Genomic DNA, 18,777 nt, shown 5'->3' with positions numbered 1-18,777 from the left:
AAGCTGGCTGCGGTCAAGGCAGAGGAGTTGGCAGTTGCTGGTAACTTCTTTTGTGGCTTTGTTGCTTGTTGTTGTCCTGATAGAGGATTGTTTATGGCTGTTAGGGCTTTCAAGCAAACAACGTAATCAATGCAGGCCACCGCCCCTCCCAAGCTTGAATGTTGACCCCGCCCTTCCTAGAGGTTCAAACATGAACTTCCCAGAAAATGAATGGATTTCTTGATGCTAGGTAGGGTGTTATCTACACGAACAGCACGTGGCTACTGGGGTCTCCAGGAGCACTGGAGCGTGAGAGCAATGTGATTATTTTATTATATGTCAGGACCTGTGATGGATCTCCCACAGATGATATTTCCCACTTACCTGCCTTTGGGATATAAACAGCATCAGCAGGACCCAGCCTGTTCTCTTGCCACTGGCAACAATGGTGATGATGCTACTGATGGAAAAAAAAAAAAAATCACTGCATTTTCAAAGACAGCTGCTTTATTTGAAACAGTAATAACCCAAAGCAGTACCTAACCTAGTGTGCACTTCCCTGTAGCCCAGCGCATGGAATAAAACGCCAGGCTTTCTTTTGTGGTCCTGGCCATTTGGGGGTTCGTTCATTCCTTCCTCACTGTCGTTGGTTTAGATGTGGACACCTCTCTTTGTGTTTGTCCCTCAATTACACCGGTTCTCAAGGGAGCATGAGACGATGTGCTTTAATAGAACTCTGTTGAGAGGGATGATAGATTATCTCATTGAGGACCTTTTTCAGACACTGGATATGAAGTTGGAAAAATATAGAGTGGTTTGTAAGGGAAGGAGAAGCAACGTAAGTTTTCTTCAACATGTTGTTTTCACTCAGAAGAGTGAATAACTATCTCTGAGAAACAGTCTTTGAAAATCAGCCTGGCACCTGCCCGGGAATTAATAAATGGCATGTGTTCGGCACATCTATGAGAATCTCTGATGAGTTTTCCCATCTCCTCCAGTAAATATCCAAGCAATACATCACTCTAGCCATGTAATTGATGTTCAGTTTAATCTGTATAATGTACTTATTGGTATTGCTAATGATGCAGTTATTAATTATGGTTTATTATTAATTACAACAGTTTACTCAAATTAGAGTTCTTGGTCAAAACACATTATCAGCATACCAGTTTTTTTCTGGGATTTTTGCCTAGGTGCTGTCCTTGCAGTCGTTTAATTTTGTTCTTTTTTACTCAAGATTATATCTAACTTCACAGTAAATGTGACAAAAAAAAAACATTGTGGGGTATTACCAATTTGGTGGGTACTTCGTGTATGTCTTTGAATAATCTCTTTAGACATTGGCATATATTTATATATAAATACGTGTGTGCACACACACACACACACCCCACACCAGAGTGATTTACATGTGTCTTTTAGCCAGTTTAAAGGCTTAATAAAGGGAATTTTCAGATTTCTACCTTATTTCTTCTCTGAGTAACAAGGAAGTTAGAAAATGCTTCTAAAGTAAGGTCATAGGAATGATATAACCATTTTATTAAATAAAATTACTCATAATAATTGTAATCATATTAGCATTATCTTATTACAAGTTTCTCCTTTTTTTTTTTTTTTTTGCTTTCTAAAAAGTCCCAGACCATTGTAATTATTCTCCAGCAGAAATTTTGACTCGTTTAAAGACTTCTAAAACAAATTTGACATATGATCATGAAGAATGGTCTACAGCTACCTAATCATTACAAGTATTGAGTTCATAACACTTTATTCTTGACAGATACTCATTTCCTGTCTCTCTGATATGTACCCAGTTAACTTTCTTATCATTGATGGATATATATCTCACTGTTTTGGTGCTGGAACTATAATATTTTGCCACTAGTATTTATTTCCATGCTCTTTCTTCCTAGTAACCCCATTTTATCATTGATGAAAGTTTGGTCAGTAAATTTACTGGCAAAGACTTTTATCTGTCATCAACATACTGAGGAAAGCCTTCTGTGCCCTGGCTAATCTCCGGCATGGTCCCTGGAGCCAAGGCTCAGATGGTCCTTCTTTCTCAGCATGTTGTCTTGATGGCCATGGAGGGTCATCAGAAGGCAGCCGCAAGACCCCACTCGTCTTAGTAACCCCCCGCTAAATGCCAGGGATCAGTGGAGGAAAGACCACAAAATCGGACTTGTCTTTACACTTCTACTTTTTCCTCTTTTTTCTTTCCTTTTATACCCATCACCCTATGTCTGAGAACTTTAATGCAAATGGAAAAAGAATAGGTCGGCTGTGAAGAGAGTACAGATGAGAAAGACAGAAAAATTAAAGTGAGACTTATTGGGAGAGAGCTTTGATTCAGCGTGAACTGCGGGCACATAGTAAGATGCTGGGCCGGGTCATGTGAGGGCCGAAAAGTAAAACCAGCTTTGTCCCAAGGAACGCATGTTAGCATGTAATATAAAGGACTTACCAAAATAACTGAACTCAAGGTTGAAAATAGTCAAGAGGGGTGAAAAGAAGGTGCTATAGCAGTTCAGTAGGAGAGAGAATACTTCCTTCAAAGGCACAGGAACAGTGCTGGGCTAGGTGGCCTTTGAAGGACGGGTAGGATTGAACCTATGAAATGTGAGTAGGGATGGGTCCATGGAGAAGGAGTGGCAGGACCAAAGGGGAGATGTTGCATGTGGGGGGCTGGGAGAGACTGAGCATCTCCGTTTGGTTGGAACCCAGGTAGATGCAGGAAGGTAGAGAGAGAAGAGGCATGAAGTTAAGAAAGGGGCTGGGAGCTGGTTCATAGGAGGCCTGGCTGCCTTTTGTAATAAGCATTAGGAGGCTTTTGGGTTTTTTGTTTTGCTTTTTAAATGAAAGAATGGCATGATTAGGGCTCTTCTTTAGGAAGATCAGTATGGCTGGAGTGTCTAAGCGGCTGGCTGGGATGTCTCCTTAGGAGTCAAGAGCAAAATCCAGAAGAGAAATGAACCAGGTCCATGGCAGTGGGAAAGGAGATGAAGAAAGTATAGCGTTTTTTGAATTTTTAGACATTGGGCAGGGAGGTAAACTGACCTAATGTCAGGTGACTGTTCTTCAACCTGAAGGTAGAGTAAATAAATCTCCTTTGTAATATATTTCTTTTTTATGTGCTGAGGGTCAAAATTTTCTTTCTGGACAACCAAATTCATTTCCTTGCTCGGAATTTTATTAAGTACATGCTACGTTCTAGGCACCCCAAGGATACAGAGAGGAAAAAGGGGCAGCTTTTCTCTGCAGGAACATGGACTCCTGCCTTTGTTTAAGCCTATACATTCAAAAACATTCTACTCACGTACACAGATGGCACATGGTCAACGTTCTCTTTTAAAACTCCCCCTCTGGGGCTTCCCTGGTGGCGCAGTGGTTAAAAGTCCACCTGCCAATGCAGGGGTCACGGATTCAAGCCCTGGTCCGGGAGGATCCCACGTGCCGCGGAGCAGCTAAGCCCGTGCGTGTACCACAACTACTGAGCCCGCGAGCCACAACTACTGAAGCCCACGTGCCTAGAGCCCGTGCTCTGCAACAAGAGAAGCACTGCAATGAGAAGCCCGTGCACCGCAACAAAGAGTAGCCCCTGCTCGATGCAATCAGAGAAAAACCCGCGCGCAGCAACGAAGACCCAACGCAGCCAAAAATAAAAATAAATAAATTTACTTAAAAAAAGAAAAAAAACTTCTGTGTTTTAAGACTTTCATTCAGGAAAGACTTATCAGGTGACCACGAGGTTACAGACATCGGGTTAACGCTTACAAGTCACAAGTGGGTGAGAAATAGTACTTCCTCTTGGGAAGCTCCAGACCAGCCGTGGCACCTGCTGGTCCGTCCTTGGTTAGATAAGTGCCCTTTGCCTTTTATCACAGTCCTTCTTTTCTACCCTGCCAATCATGTGTGTTTCTTTTCTTTGATTCCCTTTCAGCCTTGACCAGCACACTGTGTGCTGGAAGGATCGCAGGCATGTCACTCCTCTGGTCTGGTTCATAACCACAGTGATCCAGCCTCTCTTGTCTGGACTTAGGCCTGGGGCATCCTTACCCCTCATCTATTTGTCTTATTTTTCTTGCAGGATTTTAACTTCCTTATGGCTTTGTTCTGCACTTTGATTTATCTTCACCTTTTGTTAGGCTCTCCTCTTTACAACTGGTCATGATGTTTTAAACTGGAGTCTTGTCCTCCAGAATGTCAGCCGTAACCACCCGAGTGATTACTGTGTTCCTGGGGGAAGTGGAGATGCAGTGAATCCCGTGGGCTTCAGGGTCACACCGGGATCCTGAGTGTAGCGCCCACCCCCCCATCCCCACTCTCATGTCCCTTCTCACTGGCTTGAGACAAGCCCCTCTTCCTGACTGCTTCTGCTGCCTCGGTTTCCCCATTTGTAAAATGGCATTAATTATACCTCATGGTGTGATGTTAAATAAAGGTTACGTAAGATACCTGGCACACAAAGTAGGTCTTCACGAAGATCAGCCTTCTTCCTTTCCATCTAATTTAGTAGCACCTGGGCAGTTGATCAGCGTACTTTAAATTCCTTTACAATTAAGAACACTTTCCAATCCCTACTAACTATGGGTGATCATATAACCAGGGTTTGATTCCACCAGGTTTGCCTTTTCATTGTGTCAAAGGATCTTTTAAAATAGTGCAATGAAGGACATTGGCTAAATGATAAAGTAAGATATTAATATATTAGGAGGTATTTTATAAACAACCACCCAATTAAGTATTTTTCCCATTTTGCCATAGTCTGTGAAAACCTTCCTCAAAGATATTTAGGACCAATGGTTCTCTGGTTGGATTTTTCCTCATGTCGTGTAGAGCATTACCTAGGGCGGAACATACAGATTCCTGGGTCCGACCTCAGACCTTCCATCCGGAGTCCCTGGGGAACCCAGCCATCTGCATATTCAAAAGCTCTTGGAATGATTCTTGAAGCCTCTGTAACTAGAGAACTTCTGTTCTAAAATATATTGAACAGAATGATACAACTAATGTAAGCCTTATTTCTCTTTTTTGCGGTACACAGGCCTCTCACTATTGTGGCCTCTCCCGTTGGGGAGCACAGGCTCCGGACGCACAGGCTCAGCAGCCATGGCTCACGGGCCCAGCCGCTCCGCGGCATGTGGGATCTTCCCGGACCGGGGCACGAACCCGCGTCCCCTGCATCGGCAGGCGGACTCTCAACCACTGCACCACCAGGGAAGCCCAAGCCTTCTTTCTTAAATAACTACATTGTTTGAGGAAAATTATATGCTTAGTAAATGAGAGTCAGGGGATGATGTGACCCCACTTTCTGCTGAGACCCCAGGAATCCTCAGTACGTCTCTAAGGGTCCCTTTTTGTGTGTGTGGCTCATTGGCCTGTAAAAAGACATGTCACACCTCTGCAGGCAGTTTGCTATACCCTGTACACTTTTTGAACCTCAGAAATACGGATTTTTCTAGCAAGCACATAGAATTTATTAGGTACACTTACTTTTTGATAAGAGAGTGAATGACCAATTTCAAGCAGCAGAAAAAGCTGCAAGGGTCTTTTGCAAACAGTTACTGCTTTGTGCAGGATGCTGTGTGATCCTTTCTCCCACATAAATGATTTTTGAGAGCTAAACATAAGCATGACCCAAGACACAAAGTATGGAAAAAATGTCAGGGACAGTTGATTTTTATTTTAACGCCTTCAAAGTTTAGTTTTAAACAAACTGTTGGAAATGTCCACTCTTAACCGATAACATCCTCAAAATCACCCACTCACATTTCCTTTATTGATTATTCAGTTCATATGAAAGGTGAACACAGTTGATGCCTTCTTATTGACAAGCTGTTCACTCATTTTATTACTTGATGGTGATTTGAGAAATGCAGATGGAAAAAATAAAGCCATTTCATCAGACCAGTAACGGCACTAATAATTCTCTGGAAACTTCCAGAAAGTAAGTTATAAGGGTTTGATCATCTTACCCACAGGCTGTAGGCCCCATCAATAAATGAGAGCAGTAACTGTCATGAAATTAGAATAAAAATTAAAAAGTAGATTAATTTTTTAGAGATGGTATATATCAAACAATCTAGCATCTCAGTTTTATATGAAAAATTATGTTTCTGATTATTAGTTGTACGTCATACATGCCCTGCATGCCCTACGGTGGAAATGAGGTACAAAGGAAGAATGATAAATTCAAAACCATAATCAGGTTACAAATAATACATAAAGTGTGAACGGAGATTATTCCAGGGATACTGACTGACTTTGCATTCCCAGAAGGAGAAACAATGATGTACAATTTAAATGAAAAATCTTGGAGATGTTTCCTGATTATATGTAATGTTAAGGTACAGCTGGAAAAAGCAAACATAGATAGCAAGGAATTCTAATTTTTCTGAGCAGCAAGACATGAAAGAACTGACAATAATCTTTAAAACCAGGGTGTTGCTATTTTTAAGAAAAAGAAAAGACCTCTGCAAAAGAAAAATAACTATGAAAATTTTTTGAAATAGATTCTCTATTCCATGAAGTCATAAAAATGCTAGTCCAGAGTGGCTGAGGCTTCCCCGATGGATACTTTAGAATATCTTTGGGGACCAGTGCTCTTTGAAACACACTCGGAGAAACAGTATTCTTACATGTTTCCACAGCTTCCATTTTGTTTTTTCTCATAAGGTTTCTCAACCTCCTGTTTCTCCTTTCAGCAGCTTCCCACGGTTGCTGTCCCCCGACTCTTTTCTCTCTTTCCCCCCTCAAATACCAGAAGTGGAATTTTGGTATTTGATTTTGCATGTTGTGAGAATGAAGTATTTTGTTGTTTGAATTCAGTGCAAACGTTGAACCCAAACACCAGATCCGCCATCAGGAAGCGGGCCAGGTATTTCCATGAGTGGCACCGACATCCGCCCAGTGCCTGGCGCTCTTAGACCGGAGGGCACCATATGCGGCCAGTGGGGTGCCCGCCGTGAGCTCCTGCATCCTTGCAGTTCCCATCACCCACTTGGACCAGACATTGGAGGCCCCTGGCCTGGTGAGGCAGTAGCCTTCATTGCTCTCCAAAGGGAACGTCCTTCTTTCCTCCAGTTGGGTTTTGAAGCTCACCCGTGGCACCTCTCGTGGCCTCTTGCAGCAGGCACGGAAGGCTGAGGTGTCACTCGTCTTGCTCATCTCGAGTCCCCTGCAGAGCCTCTTTACAGGACCTGGAGCATAAAAGGAGCTGTTTATTTGAAGACTGTGAAAACCAAGATCGGCCGCATCACAGGGATGGGCATAGGATGGCTCGGGCAAGGGGTCCATCCTGTGTCCATCCCAGGGATGTCACTATCGGTGTCCATCCCATCTGCTCACTGGGATGGAACTCGGAGAAGAGCCCCTCTCTGCCTTTTCTCCTCCTCCCCCCATTCCTCATCTAGTTGTGAGCAGGGAGGAGGGGCCCCAGCTCTGTGTTCCTGGATAAACCTGCAACCCCACCGAACCCTCACATGTCCGTCACCATCTGCCTTGAGATCATCCAGATTCATCTCACGAGGCCCTTTTTCTCAAGGAGCCTGGGTGTCCACCTCCCCCTTCTTCCCCTAGACCTTCGCCCCCTTATCTCTCTGTACGACTCTCTCCAGGTCCATCCCTTCCGGCCCCTTCAAGGTCACTGCTCCAGCAGCCATCTCCTTTCCCTCCTGCGTCATCAACTTTTCCCTCTCTCGGGGACCGTGCGCATCACCATTCAGAATGCCCTAATTTCTCGCGTCTTAAGGAAGAGAGCTTCCCTGGATCCCCACACTCCTCCCTGGCTCCGTGGCGATGCTCCCTCTCTGCCTGTATCACACTGACTTCTTCCCTCTCCTCACCGATTTCCCTCCTCCCCCCTCCCTCAATCTGCCATTCCTTTTGGTCTCCATTACTGGTCCCTCCTCGTGACGCACCCTCTCTCTTCACCTCCCAGGTGCCCTCCTGAGTCTCATGGCTTTAAAGACCATCGTTTTGCTGGCAACACCCCAAATGTTCACCCCAAGTCTAGACCTCTCCCCTTTATGCCCCACAGCCTACTTGAGATCCCTTTGGGTGTCTAGTGTCTCAAAACTAACTTGTCCAAAACCAAATTCCTGATTTCCCCACCTACCCTTCCATACCTGCCCCTCCAAGTCCTCTGCATCCCAGGACATGGTAACCCCATCTTTCCAGTCACTCCTCCCAGAAACCTGGATGTTGTATCAACACACCCTCCACCCAGTTCATGGACAAATACTGATGGCTGGACGGTCAAAATAGATCTCAAGTGTGACCATGTCTCACAACCTCCACTGCCATCTTATTCCAGACCATCCTAATCTCTTGTGTGGATTATCGCAATAGCCTCGTAACTGACATACCTGTTTTCACTGTTGACCCCCGACGGTCTGTTCTAAACACTGCCACCAGTGACCCTGGTGATCCTACGTGATCCTGTTGAAAGCTAAGCCAGATCACATCCCTCCTCCACTCCGAATACCCCCGTGGCTCCCATCTCGTGCAGAGGAAAAGCAAAGTCCTTCCAGGATCTCTTGAGGTGCCCCCAAGTCTGTCCTTGTGCCCCCCACTTTCCCCGGCATATCCAGTCCAGTCACACCTCAGTATTTCACAGTCTCGTCTTGTAGCTTTAAACTTTTTCTTTCCACTGTCCTCCCTGGGTGTCAGCATACCTCACACCCCTTCCTCTTTCTGGTCTCTGCTCACATGTTATTTCTCAGTAATTCTTCTCTGATACCCCATCTTGGAGCTCAGCGGCAACCGCCCTGCCCTGCCATCCCCACGCAACACGGGTTTCTCTGTAGCACGAGCACCGATTGACAACCTGCACAGTATCGTTTACCTCTGGGTCTGCGTCCCACAGGAATCTAATTTCCACAAGGAGAGAGGCTTTTGTTTTACCCACGTGCTCACTGCTGTGTTTCTAGAACAGCACACGGCACATCGTTGGATGTGCAATGAACTCTCGACGTATAAATGGAGAATATTACTGATTTCCCCCACAGTCAAGGGCAGCCAGCCCTAGTCACCATCGTGCAGAGGTTCTGGGTAGCCACGCCCCCCTCCCTTCCCTCTAGAAAGGCTTTCCGTTTGCTCAGGAGAGGAAGACCTTGCCCTGGGGGCTCAGCCACTCCAGGCAGCGGTGATGCCTCCGTGTCCTTCTGGGCTGGTGTCCGTGGATCTTCGGGGGAAATTTATGCAGCCTGTTCAGTGGTCAGAACTGGGCCCAGACCCTCGAGCCAGTGGCTGAGTACATCCAGTTCTCAGCCTGAGAGCTGCTGTTACTGAATTTAACGTCCAACACTGGACCAAGACGGGCTGTTTCCTGCCAAGCTGAAAACCAGCCAAACACTGCATTGGCTAATCACTCCCTTTCTTTTGAGAGTTTTCACGTTAGACATTATATCTGAAACCTTAAATAATGCGGGCCCACTGGAATACCATCCTTTTTTAAAAAAAAACTTTTTTTGGTCATCGAAACAAAACAACACAACCGGAGCTGTCACTGGGAGTCAGCAGCGTGGGCATCTGCGGAGATGATGTTCATTCTCCTTCCCCCTGAACATTTAGCTTATTTATCATTTTAATGAATACGTCCAAGCCGAGATAATGCCCACTGTGAAATGCATACATTTGAATTTATTCTCTTTAAAAGGAGCTACATGTGCAGTAACCTCTAAGCAGGATGCACAGTAGAAGAGAATAAAAACACCTTTCCATGAAGAATTAGAATTTATACCAAGAAAAAAAGAATAAAAGTTTATACCGTTAGAAACCCGGCAAGAAAATAAAACGGAAGGGGAAATATTATAACAACTCTCTTGCCAAGCAGTTTGTAAATTACACTCTTACGGGCATAGATTTGGGTAAAGGGGGAAAAAAACCAAGCTATCAGTTGCAACCACATTCTGTCACAAATTATCCTCTGTCTGAGGCTGACTGACAGCTCACAAGCACATGTTTCCAAAGCAAGAAACAGGGAGAGAAGAGCATCCTGTGGGGGAAGGACGGAAGGATGTCCATCTCAGGCCAGGATGGAGGGCAGAGCTCACGGAGAAGGCAGGGATGGTGTGTCCCTGAGGGAACCTGCAGTGAATGACACACCTTAGCGAGATTTTCCCGGGGTCGTGACTCATTTCAGCCCAACTTGTGTTTCCCCAGAGTAGTCCTAAACCCAGACACCTGAACGAGCCCCTTCACCCAGGCCCCACCACGGTGAGCTGGTGGCCGTACCTTTCAGGCAAAGGGAGGGTCGCGCACAGACCTGCAGGGCAGCCCTCCTCACGTTTTATCAGTTGCTCCCCCATTTTGCATGATTGTTGCCATGGTTACCTTGCACCTGTGTCCCACAGAGACTGAACATTTCATTTTCTTGACCTGCAACGTGAAATGAGTTAAAAGCAGGTGCTAAAGAATGATGATCCTGACCTTCGCTGGCTGCATGGCGATGTGCTTCCTGCAGGGAATGAGGGGCCGCAGGGCTGATCTCTTTCCCTGACCCAAGGATAGGTAGGGTCACTCCTCACTTCTCACAGAGCTTAGGAAAAAGGCTAAAGCACAATGTAACTAGTCGTTTAGGTAACAGAAGCAAACATGTGACCATTAACAGGACGCTCTTCTCTTATGGAGTGTTTACAATGTATGAGTTGAATCCTTGTAATTTTTTAAATTTAAATTTTTAAGCCGAATCCAGTTTTTCTAAATAATTTCTTCCCTGAGTGTTGTATTTACTGGAATAACTTAGTTACAAAAAACTTAGAGAATCATTTATTTAGAAAACATATCTGGAGAACTTGCATTCTATCCCTAGTGAGGTAAATGGAATGGTCCCCAATGCGCCAGCATTTGGAAGAATAAAACCAATTAGATTTTATTTTTTTAAGTTAAGTTTTCAAACTGGATAAAAAAAAAATCAGAATTGAAAACCATTGGACTTTTTGTCAGTTTTGTGAATTTGAAATATGTTATTTTTACGTGAATGGCTTTTTTCACCTTTTATTCATCTTTTAAAACATACACAATGAATCTTTAGATTTTTCTTAGCAGTTTATTCAAAGTAACAGTATCCTCCAAATCTACCACTTGGCTGTATGTTCCAGTGGCCTGTTGTAGTGGTATACTTCAGATGTTATTATAATAAAAAACAGTAAATATTTTCAGGGTTCATTTGGACAACTGTATGAGGGATATTCTTTCAAACAAAATAACAGAACATCCTCCTGAAGTGGTCAGAAATAAAAATGGCCCGTAAAGAGTCATTATATCCGGCAGGGTTTGTATTTAATAAGGTGTGATTTTTCACATCACCACTGCTCTCCTTGCAACCGTTGCTTTGATTGGAAAGTACACGTGGGGTGGAAACTCGGGTGATCGTGGCCCTCCGTCTCCTGCCTTGTGTTTCTCCCCGATCTTGACCAGCTCCGTCTGTCTGACGGCCACGGCCATGTTCAGGGTGCAGAGTCTCATATAAAATCTTAATATGAATAACTTTTGAAAGAAACATTTATATGTTCCAGTGGAAACAGATGGAAAGTTACAGCTTGACACCCTGCTTCTCTGCGATGACTCATCTTAGACCAAGCCCGGCCTGGAGTGCACAGGAGACAGTGATGGTTAAGTTTTTCAAGAATCAGATGAAGCATGAATGCAAAACCCAGTGGAAGAGTAGAAAGGGCTGGTACCATAGCCAGTGTTGATTTCATTTTTACCAACAAAAGCAAGAAGAAAATTCTAACATGAGAAATTTGGGCATAAAATTCCTACCTTCCCAATGACCTGTCTCCCTAGGGAGGGGACGTGATGGCTCAGATGCCAAGGACTGTCGTGCTCTGATTAAAAAGGGAGAAGCCCTTCAAAAGTGGATTCTGTTTAGTGAATTGAACATTTCAGTCCTAATATTTTTCATCCTGAACTCATTTAGCAGAGGAAATGGACATTTCATCAGACACAGACTTGACATTCCATCACATTATACTGTAAACAGGACAGATAGTGTTTTGAAACTGGGAAAGCAGGAGAGCTAAGACAGTGGCCACTGGAAGGCCCTGGTTATCTCATTTAAACAGATACGAAATGTGGGTGCCAGTAGTGTGATCATCGTCCGCTTCCCACTTTGTGAATAAATTGCTTAGAAGGAGTCTTTTGCCTACCAGATGTGACCTAGATTTAGATTTTCAAAGGCAAGGGGGAGAAAACTCTCTATTGTGTTAAAAAAAAAACAATTGCTGGTAAAATGCACAGTAAGTGAGCTTATCTCTCTTCTCCAGGTGTTTGGGCTAATATTGTTATGGAATTACTGCTTCATTTATGAAAAATAATTGGGGGAAATGTTCCAGCAAATCAACTTTGGATAAAGGCTGAGGACGTCTATTGTGTTGGTAGCAAGTTTCTAAAAGGCAGAAAGATCAGGGAGCCCAGAGGGATAATAAAAATATTTTAAAAACTGTGTTTGAGAAGAGTCTCTTATAAAAGGGTCAGGCGTGGGTGTGCTTTCCAACTTGTGTTGGGGTTTAGTGAAATAGGGAAGAACAATGCGAACAATTACATTCCTTTCAGCGCCTGTGAAAGCCGTTGAAAAAAAATCAAAGCTCTTCTGCCTGCTAACTCTGATAAGTCTTATGACTCTGTTAAATGCAGCAAAGTTTTAAAAAGCTAACATTTTTATTCTCCCTTACCCACCGTGTCTTCTTTCTCGTTTCCTCTCCCCTTCAGGAGCTGCCACTCCAAAACCAGTCCCAGAACCCGAGAAACAAACAGACCACACAGTCAAGATCGCAGGAGTCATCGCTGGCATCTTGCTGTTCGTGATTATATTTCTTGGAGTCGTGTTGGTCATGAAGAAAAGGTGAGCTCCCGGCCGTTGCCACCCATATGCTTCTTGGCCCGCTGTTTGCCAAGAGGCTTCTTGTGTGTGAAAATACTCAGTTACTCATTTGGCTTTGATGACCGAGATACATCTGTGGCTCTGGTTGTTCCTATTTTGCATCATAAAGCATTCAAGGTTATGGGACAAAATTTAGGGTACATGGCTATGATTTTGGGTAAATTTGCAGTTTCTCATGCCGGGTCAACATAAGGATCATGTGTCTTCCCAGAAGTTGGTACATAAAACTTGGCAGAATGAGTAAAATCATTTATTCACCAGGAAATGTTTAGTATTTACTAGCAACAGACTAGGTCTTGAGAATATGAGAAAAAAGACTTTTCCTTCTCATTATATTGAAGATTATGGCGATGACAGAATTTACTGGGCCCATATTATGTGCGGGCACCATGTTAATATCCCATGAGAAAGGGACTCTCAGAAAGCAGCTGGACAGCAACGCAGGGCATGGACACATAAGAACAAGAATGGTAGCATGTTGGATGTTATAAGGTTGCCCTGTTTGGCCAGGGGTGATCAGAGGAGGAGAAAAACAGATATGGCTATAATAAGCAATCTTCACCTCTAATACGTGAAAAATAGGCAGTGTGGAAATGAGTGAAAACTTGCTTAATAATGTTCAGTTTATATAGAAATGATCAACATAAAATATAGACAGCAAGAAGTGAAAAGACAGATTGTCCCTTTTTTATGTAGTTTAAAAACAATTATAAACAACAGGGTCCTATGTGTAGCGCAGGGAACTGTATACAATATTCTGTGATAAACCATAATGGAAAAGAACATGAGAAAGAGTATGTATATACATGCATAATCGAATCACTGCGCTGTACACCTGAAACTAACACAGCATTGTACATCAACTAGACTTCAAGTTAAAGAAAAGATTTTTAAAAGTGATGGAGTGTGAGTAAGGTTACGGAGGATAGGAGGTGAGGACGGAGGGGTCGGCAAAACCAGGTCTTGGAGGTCTTGTCTGATCACCTAAGGAGCTGGACCTGGTCGTAAAATCCACTGGTGGCATTTAAGCAGGTAGTAATGTGACGTGCTTTTGCTCTCAGAAAGATCACTCTGATGTTAGGGTTGAGGCCGGCAAGGAGAGAAGAAGGCTGGAGTTAGGAAGACCAGCAACTTCAGAAACATAAGGAGCTACGTTGTAGTAGCCGTTTGCAGGCCGATCTGAGGGAGATGGCGCAAAATAGAAAGAACCTCCTTGCTGCCGTGGCAGTTGGTGGGGGTATCGCCACTCCCCAGATGTGGAATGTGTAGGAGGTGGGACATGTGGGGCGTGAAGACGGGGAGCTCAGCTCTGCACTTTTTAAGTTCACTCTTCCTGTAACGTGGAGTAGACATGACCACTGAGCAGTCAGATATGCTGGTGTGGGCCAGGAAGAGTACTTTCCACAGTCAGAGTCATCCATCCACATACGTCCGGCTGAAGCTAGGGCTGGGACAAGGGCACTTAGAGCTACTGTCGAGTCAGAAGGAGGTCAGGGATGAAGGTAAACCCTTGGGTCACAGCAATATTTAAGGGGAGAGTTAATATCCAAATGTGTATACATACATATACATCTTTCCTGGCTTCTTCGTTTTCTGGTAACTGGTCTAGTTAGGCCTTAGGACAAACAGCTGCTCTGTCCCAGCTCATATGTGACTAATTGGTCCCCATCATTTCAGCTACTCCTTCCCACTTGTCATCCATCCCCTCTTCCTTTCTCTTTGCTCACACATCGTTTAATTTCTCTCCATTTTTTAAATCTTTTTTCTTGTGTTGAGAACTTTCACGATCTACTCTCTTAGCAACATTCAAATATACAGCGCTATAGTGTGGTGTATATATAGTGTTACTAGTATAGTGATATTAACTGTAGTCCCTGAGCTGCACATCCCATCCCCAGGACTTGTTTATCTTATAGCTGGGAGCTTCCTCCTCCTTTTTCATTTCTCATCTCTCTAGCTTTCTTTTCTTTACCCTTCTCTGCTTCTCTAGCTGTCAGTCCCTTTATTTCTTTCTCCCTTCACACCTCTGTCTCTTTTCTTCCTTCTTCTTCTCCGTCATCTCTCATACACTTTTTCCTGGATGTGCTTTTTCTCTCCCCACCTTGGTGTTTATGTAGAAAGCTTAGCTGTAGTACCAGTGGTTGGTACTTTTTTTTTTTTTTAATATGATCCAGTATAAATTCTAAGCAGCACTAGGCCCTTGTACGCCTGGATATTCAAACTAAACATTTTGGGGAGTTGATTTTTAGCTGTGGGAATGTGTTGGATTTTTGTGTCATCTGGCAAGTTCTCTGTGAGGAATAGCCTGAAACTACAAATCCAGTTGCCCTCGTGACCTTAGCTAAATGTTAATTCACCCTCCAAGGCTCTGTTTCTGCAGGATTAATTCATTATTCCACCTTGGACTCTCAGGCAGTCATGGAGGTTGTGTTATAAATTATGCATTTGAAGAAACTGCCCATGGTAACATATGGCCTTGATACAACTTTAGACTAAATTCCAATAACTCATATCAAATTTACATGATTATTTACTAGATAATAACCTTAAAAGGGTTATTTTCACAGCATGTGCCACTTGTGTATTTGCTTTTCCTGAAATATAGAATATGCTCCCTTGTAAGGCAAATTTGCCAATATACTATGCCTCTAAGTACAAAACTTGTAAGGTTTTGACCTGAACAGTCATGTGGTCCAAACTGTCCTATTTAATAGAAATTCCAAAACCTTCTGATTGTTCAGGGTTTTCTCCCAAAATTTGAGTCTAAATTTTAAAAGTTGTATTTTTAAACAGAACCGTTAAAATATGATAGTAATCATGAATAAGTGGCTGGAGAGTTATTGATACATAACAAGCTACAGTGTTTGGTTAGCAACAGGGAGTTTAGATTTGGAATTCCTAGACCTGTGTTTTAACTAATTTTGTGATTCTGACTTCCTCTGGGCCTTAGTTCCTTCATCTTTAAGTTGAGCAAATTGCACTCCCCGATCTCTGAAGTCCCCCCCAAACTCTCCGGTTTTCTGTTACGCGGCAGCCAATGGTGACACAACTATGCAGTTGCTGTCCTGCAAGTGCAGTGGGGGCTCCTTACTCTATCTCACGCTGTAAACATACACAGTTGCTTCTCCAAAGCTTGCTTTGTGCAGCAGATTCAGATCTCCGTGTGTTGGCCGGTGAGGGGTTCACCTTTTAGCCACGCGTTTCCCATTGTCACACAGGAGGCACTCAGTTAAAAGGCGAGTAGTGGGGAGATGTAATGAGAGAAGGAGGGTGGGCAGGAAAGAGCTGGCTTTCAGTGTAGTGCTAGTCGTGTTTGCTTGTTCGAGCCTGTGCTAATCAAACTTGCAGGCCCACTCCTACCCGGGCCAGACTCTGGGTCGCCAATGCGAGCACATGCCATTGGTCATAAGGACATCCTGGGCCCAAGAGAAAGTGTGGGTGAAGCAAATGCACCAGTACTTCTGGAAATACAATTGGAAGTCTGTCTTGCTGGGGAAAAGTCAGTAGTGACCGTCTGGGTGGGTCAGCATGCCAGGCCACGTGGGCCTGAGCTCTTTGGAGGAGGGACAGCAAATTTCACTGGGAGACATTGCCAGTTATTAGATTAACTAAGATCATGTGGGCGTCTGAAGGCTCAGCCTTCTCTAAAAATTAGTTGCTGGAATAGAACCTGTAAAATCTGTTCAACTCATACTAACTCATGGAATCCTTTCACACCTAGGCCATAATGACTGAAAACTGAGATGACCTTCAGTCTCATTTGGCTATAATGTTTTACAAACCTGTCACAAATTAGACTAGTTGTTACCTGTTTGTGAATATTAATACATTCAAGCCTTGCCTAGACTAATACAATACAAAACCTGCTTTTCCTTAAAACCTTTTACAAAACCTTTCCGTGTATTTTTATCTTATTCTTTAAGAGAGCAATTTCTTATTACTTTCCGCTTCCCAGGAGTATGTGTTCTGAGGGTGCGGTGTTTTGGCACAGCAGATGCTAAGAAAGGGTGTTGAGATGAATAGCTATGAAATAAGTTTCATGCAGTCACGTGACAACACACTCTCAAAATTAATATAAAATAAGTTGAGTAGCAGATACTTCGTTTTTATCATTTTCATCCCTGTATAATTAAATTTATTTGTATAAATGAAAATGCCTGCATTTTCAACATTTTTCGTAAGGAATAATTTATCTCAATAACATGTTTGACAGAATTTAGTATACCAGCACCATCTATTTTACCCTGATTAATTATGTTTACTATTGTTTCTAAAATTGCTATAGATCTTTTAGAAATTTGAGAACATTTGTATCAATTACAGTAATACTTCTGTCTCGGTCATTGTGGTAAATAGAAATTACAGAAGTTGTGACTAAATGGAAATCATTAAAGAGATACACATTCTTGCTGAAAATAGCAAATGTTAGTTACTCTACTTCATGAAAACCTGTTACAGGTAAATGTGACTACTTTCATCCTCCAGCACCATACCTCTATCTCCTTCCCATAAAGCATTTTAACAGATGTACATTTTGCAAAAGCAGCCTATATCATTAAATATTTAGCACCTTTCTGTTATATTTTAAAAACACTGGAACTACCAAGATAAAAAAGTTCCATAACATAGGAAGAGTATCTGGAAACATGAAACAGAAAAGATAAGGGAAAAAGTCTGATGAAAGCCCTCTTTTCAAAGAGACGCCTACAGCATGTGAGTGGAGGTAAGTCGACATTAACTATAGTTCCCCCACTAGAGCTGTTGACACTTGACATGGGAAAATTTTTTCCACTGCAGTTAAGTGTGAGTTACATGTGAAAAATGCCTTAAGCCTGGATGCTTTATTCGAAGTCCTACTTCAAAATCACATTTTCTGAAAGTGCATTGAGAAAGTCATGTCTAGGCATGTCTTTTTGGTTATTTAGAATATGTGTACTTGATATGTAGCTGTGTAAATAATACTCAGTTGCTGAGACTTTTCTACTCGAGCACATGCTTTTGGCATATGTGAAACAGGATACATGTGTTCACAAGTAGGTCCGGAAATGCCCTCCTAATCAATCAATCAGCTAGTGTCCTTCAGTTTCCTAGGTGATAACTGAGTGGGCTCCTTGTTCAGCGGTAAATTAAATTGACCTTTTTAAGGGCTCTTCTAACCTGGACTTCATATGGTTACTCTAATAGCTGCCACATTCTGACTATTTCTGGACTCAATCTAATGGTTTATTTAACCGTGTTCTATTCGGGGCTCTTTGGGCCCTCTTTATAAAGAAGATTTTAAAAGGAAGGTGGGGAACATAGGCGCCAGTTTTTTTAGTTTATAGGAGGAGGGGGTCAGAGAATGATAAGGGCAGCCAGCAGGCTTTAGCATCTCACAGACCTGAGTTCACACCCCAGCTCCTACCTGGGGGCAGCATAGATTCAGGGAAGTCACTAACCCTCTCTGAACTCAGTCTGCAAATGTGAAACGTGACGAGAATGATGATGAGAATGATAATGTGTGCGGGGGAAGTATGGAAATCAAGTATGGACATAGCTGGTGCTTGATAAATGATAGCCCAGAAGTTCAGAAAGCTGTTCAAGGTCCCGTGGGTATACGCGGCAGAGCCTGGGGTCAATCCAGGAGTGTCTGAGTGTTACCAGCCCACTGGCCACAGCAGTAAAGCTCAGAAGTGCCTCTCACTCTGTAAGCCTCAGCTGCTCTTGCCGACCAGTAGCTGGAAACACCAACTAGTCGTCGGCTTGTTGCTGTTTACTCCTGCTGGAAGCCTACAGATATTTCAGACTGCCAGCCTGTTTTAATCTCCTGTTTGAGCTATCGTTGGAGAATAGCTAAATGAAAGCTTTTTCCTCTTCCTCCTTTACAGAAGCGTTTTGTAAATCCTTCCGAATACATGTGTTCCATGGCATTCTTG

The 18,777-nt window shown here is 43.2% G+C and overlaps 1 protein-coding gene across 1 annotated transcript in view; it reads left to right on the top strand.

The window, feature by feature from the left end:
- PTPRM (protein tyrosine phosphatase receptor type M) overlaps positions 1 to 18,777 on the top strand; it is a 750,850-nt gene that overhangs the window by 503,719 nt on the left and 228,354 nt on the right. The window contains exon 15 of the mRNA XM_089894939.1: positions 12,691 to 12,823. Within this exon, the coding sequence (XP_089751065.1) occupies positions 12,691 to 12,823 (133 nt within the window). The remainder of the gene's footprint in view (positions 1 to 12,690; positions 12,824 to 18,777) is intronic.

This window comes from Delphinapterus leucas, chromosome 14, assembly GCF_059928025.1.
Source record: "Delphinapterus leucas isolate spDelLeu-1000000601 "Yukka" chromosome 14, BTC_Dleu_Yukka2, whole genome shotgun sequence".
Classification (NCBI taxonomy): Eukaryota; Metazoa; Chordata; class Mammalia; order Artiodactyla; family Monodontidae; genus Delphinapterus; species Delphinapterus leucas.
Note: the sequence above shows the minus strand (reverse complement) of the source record. Positions and strands in the feature narration are given on the sequence as shown.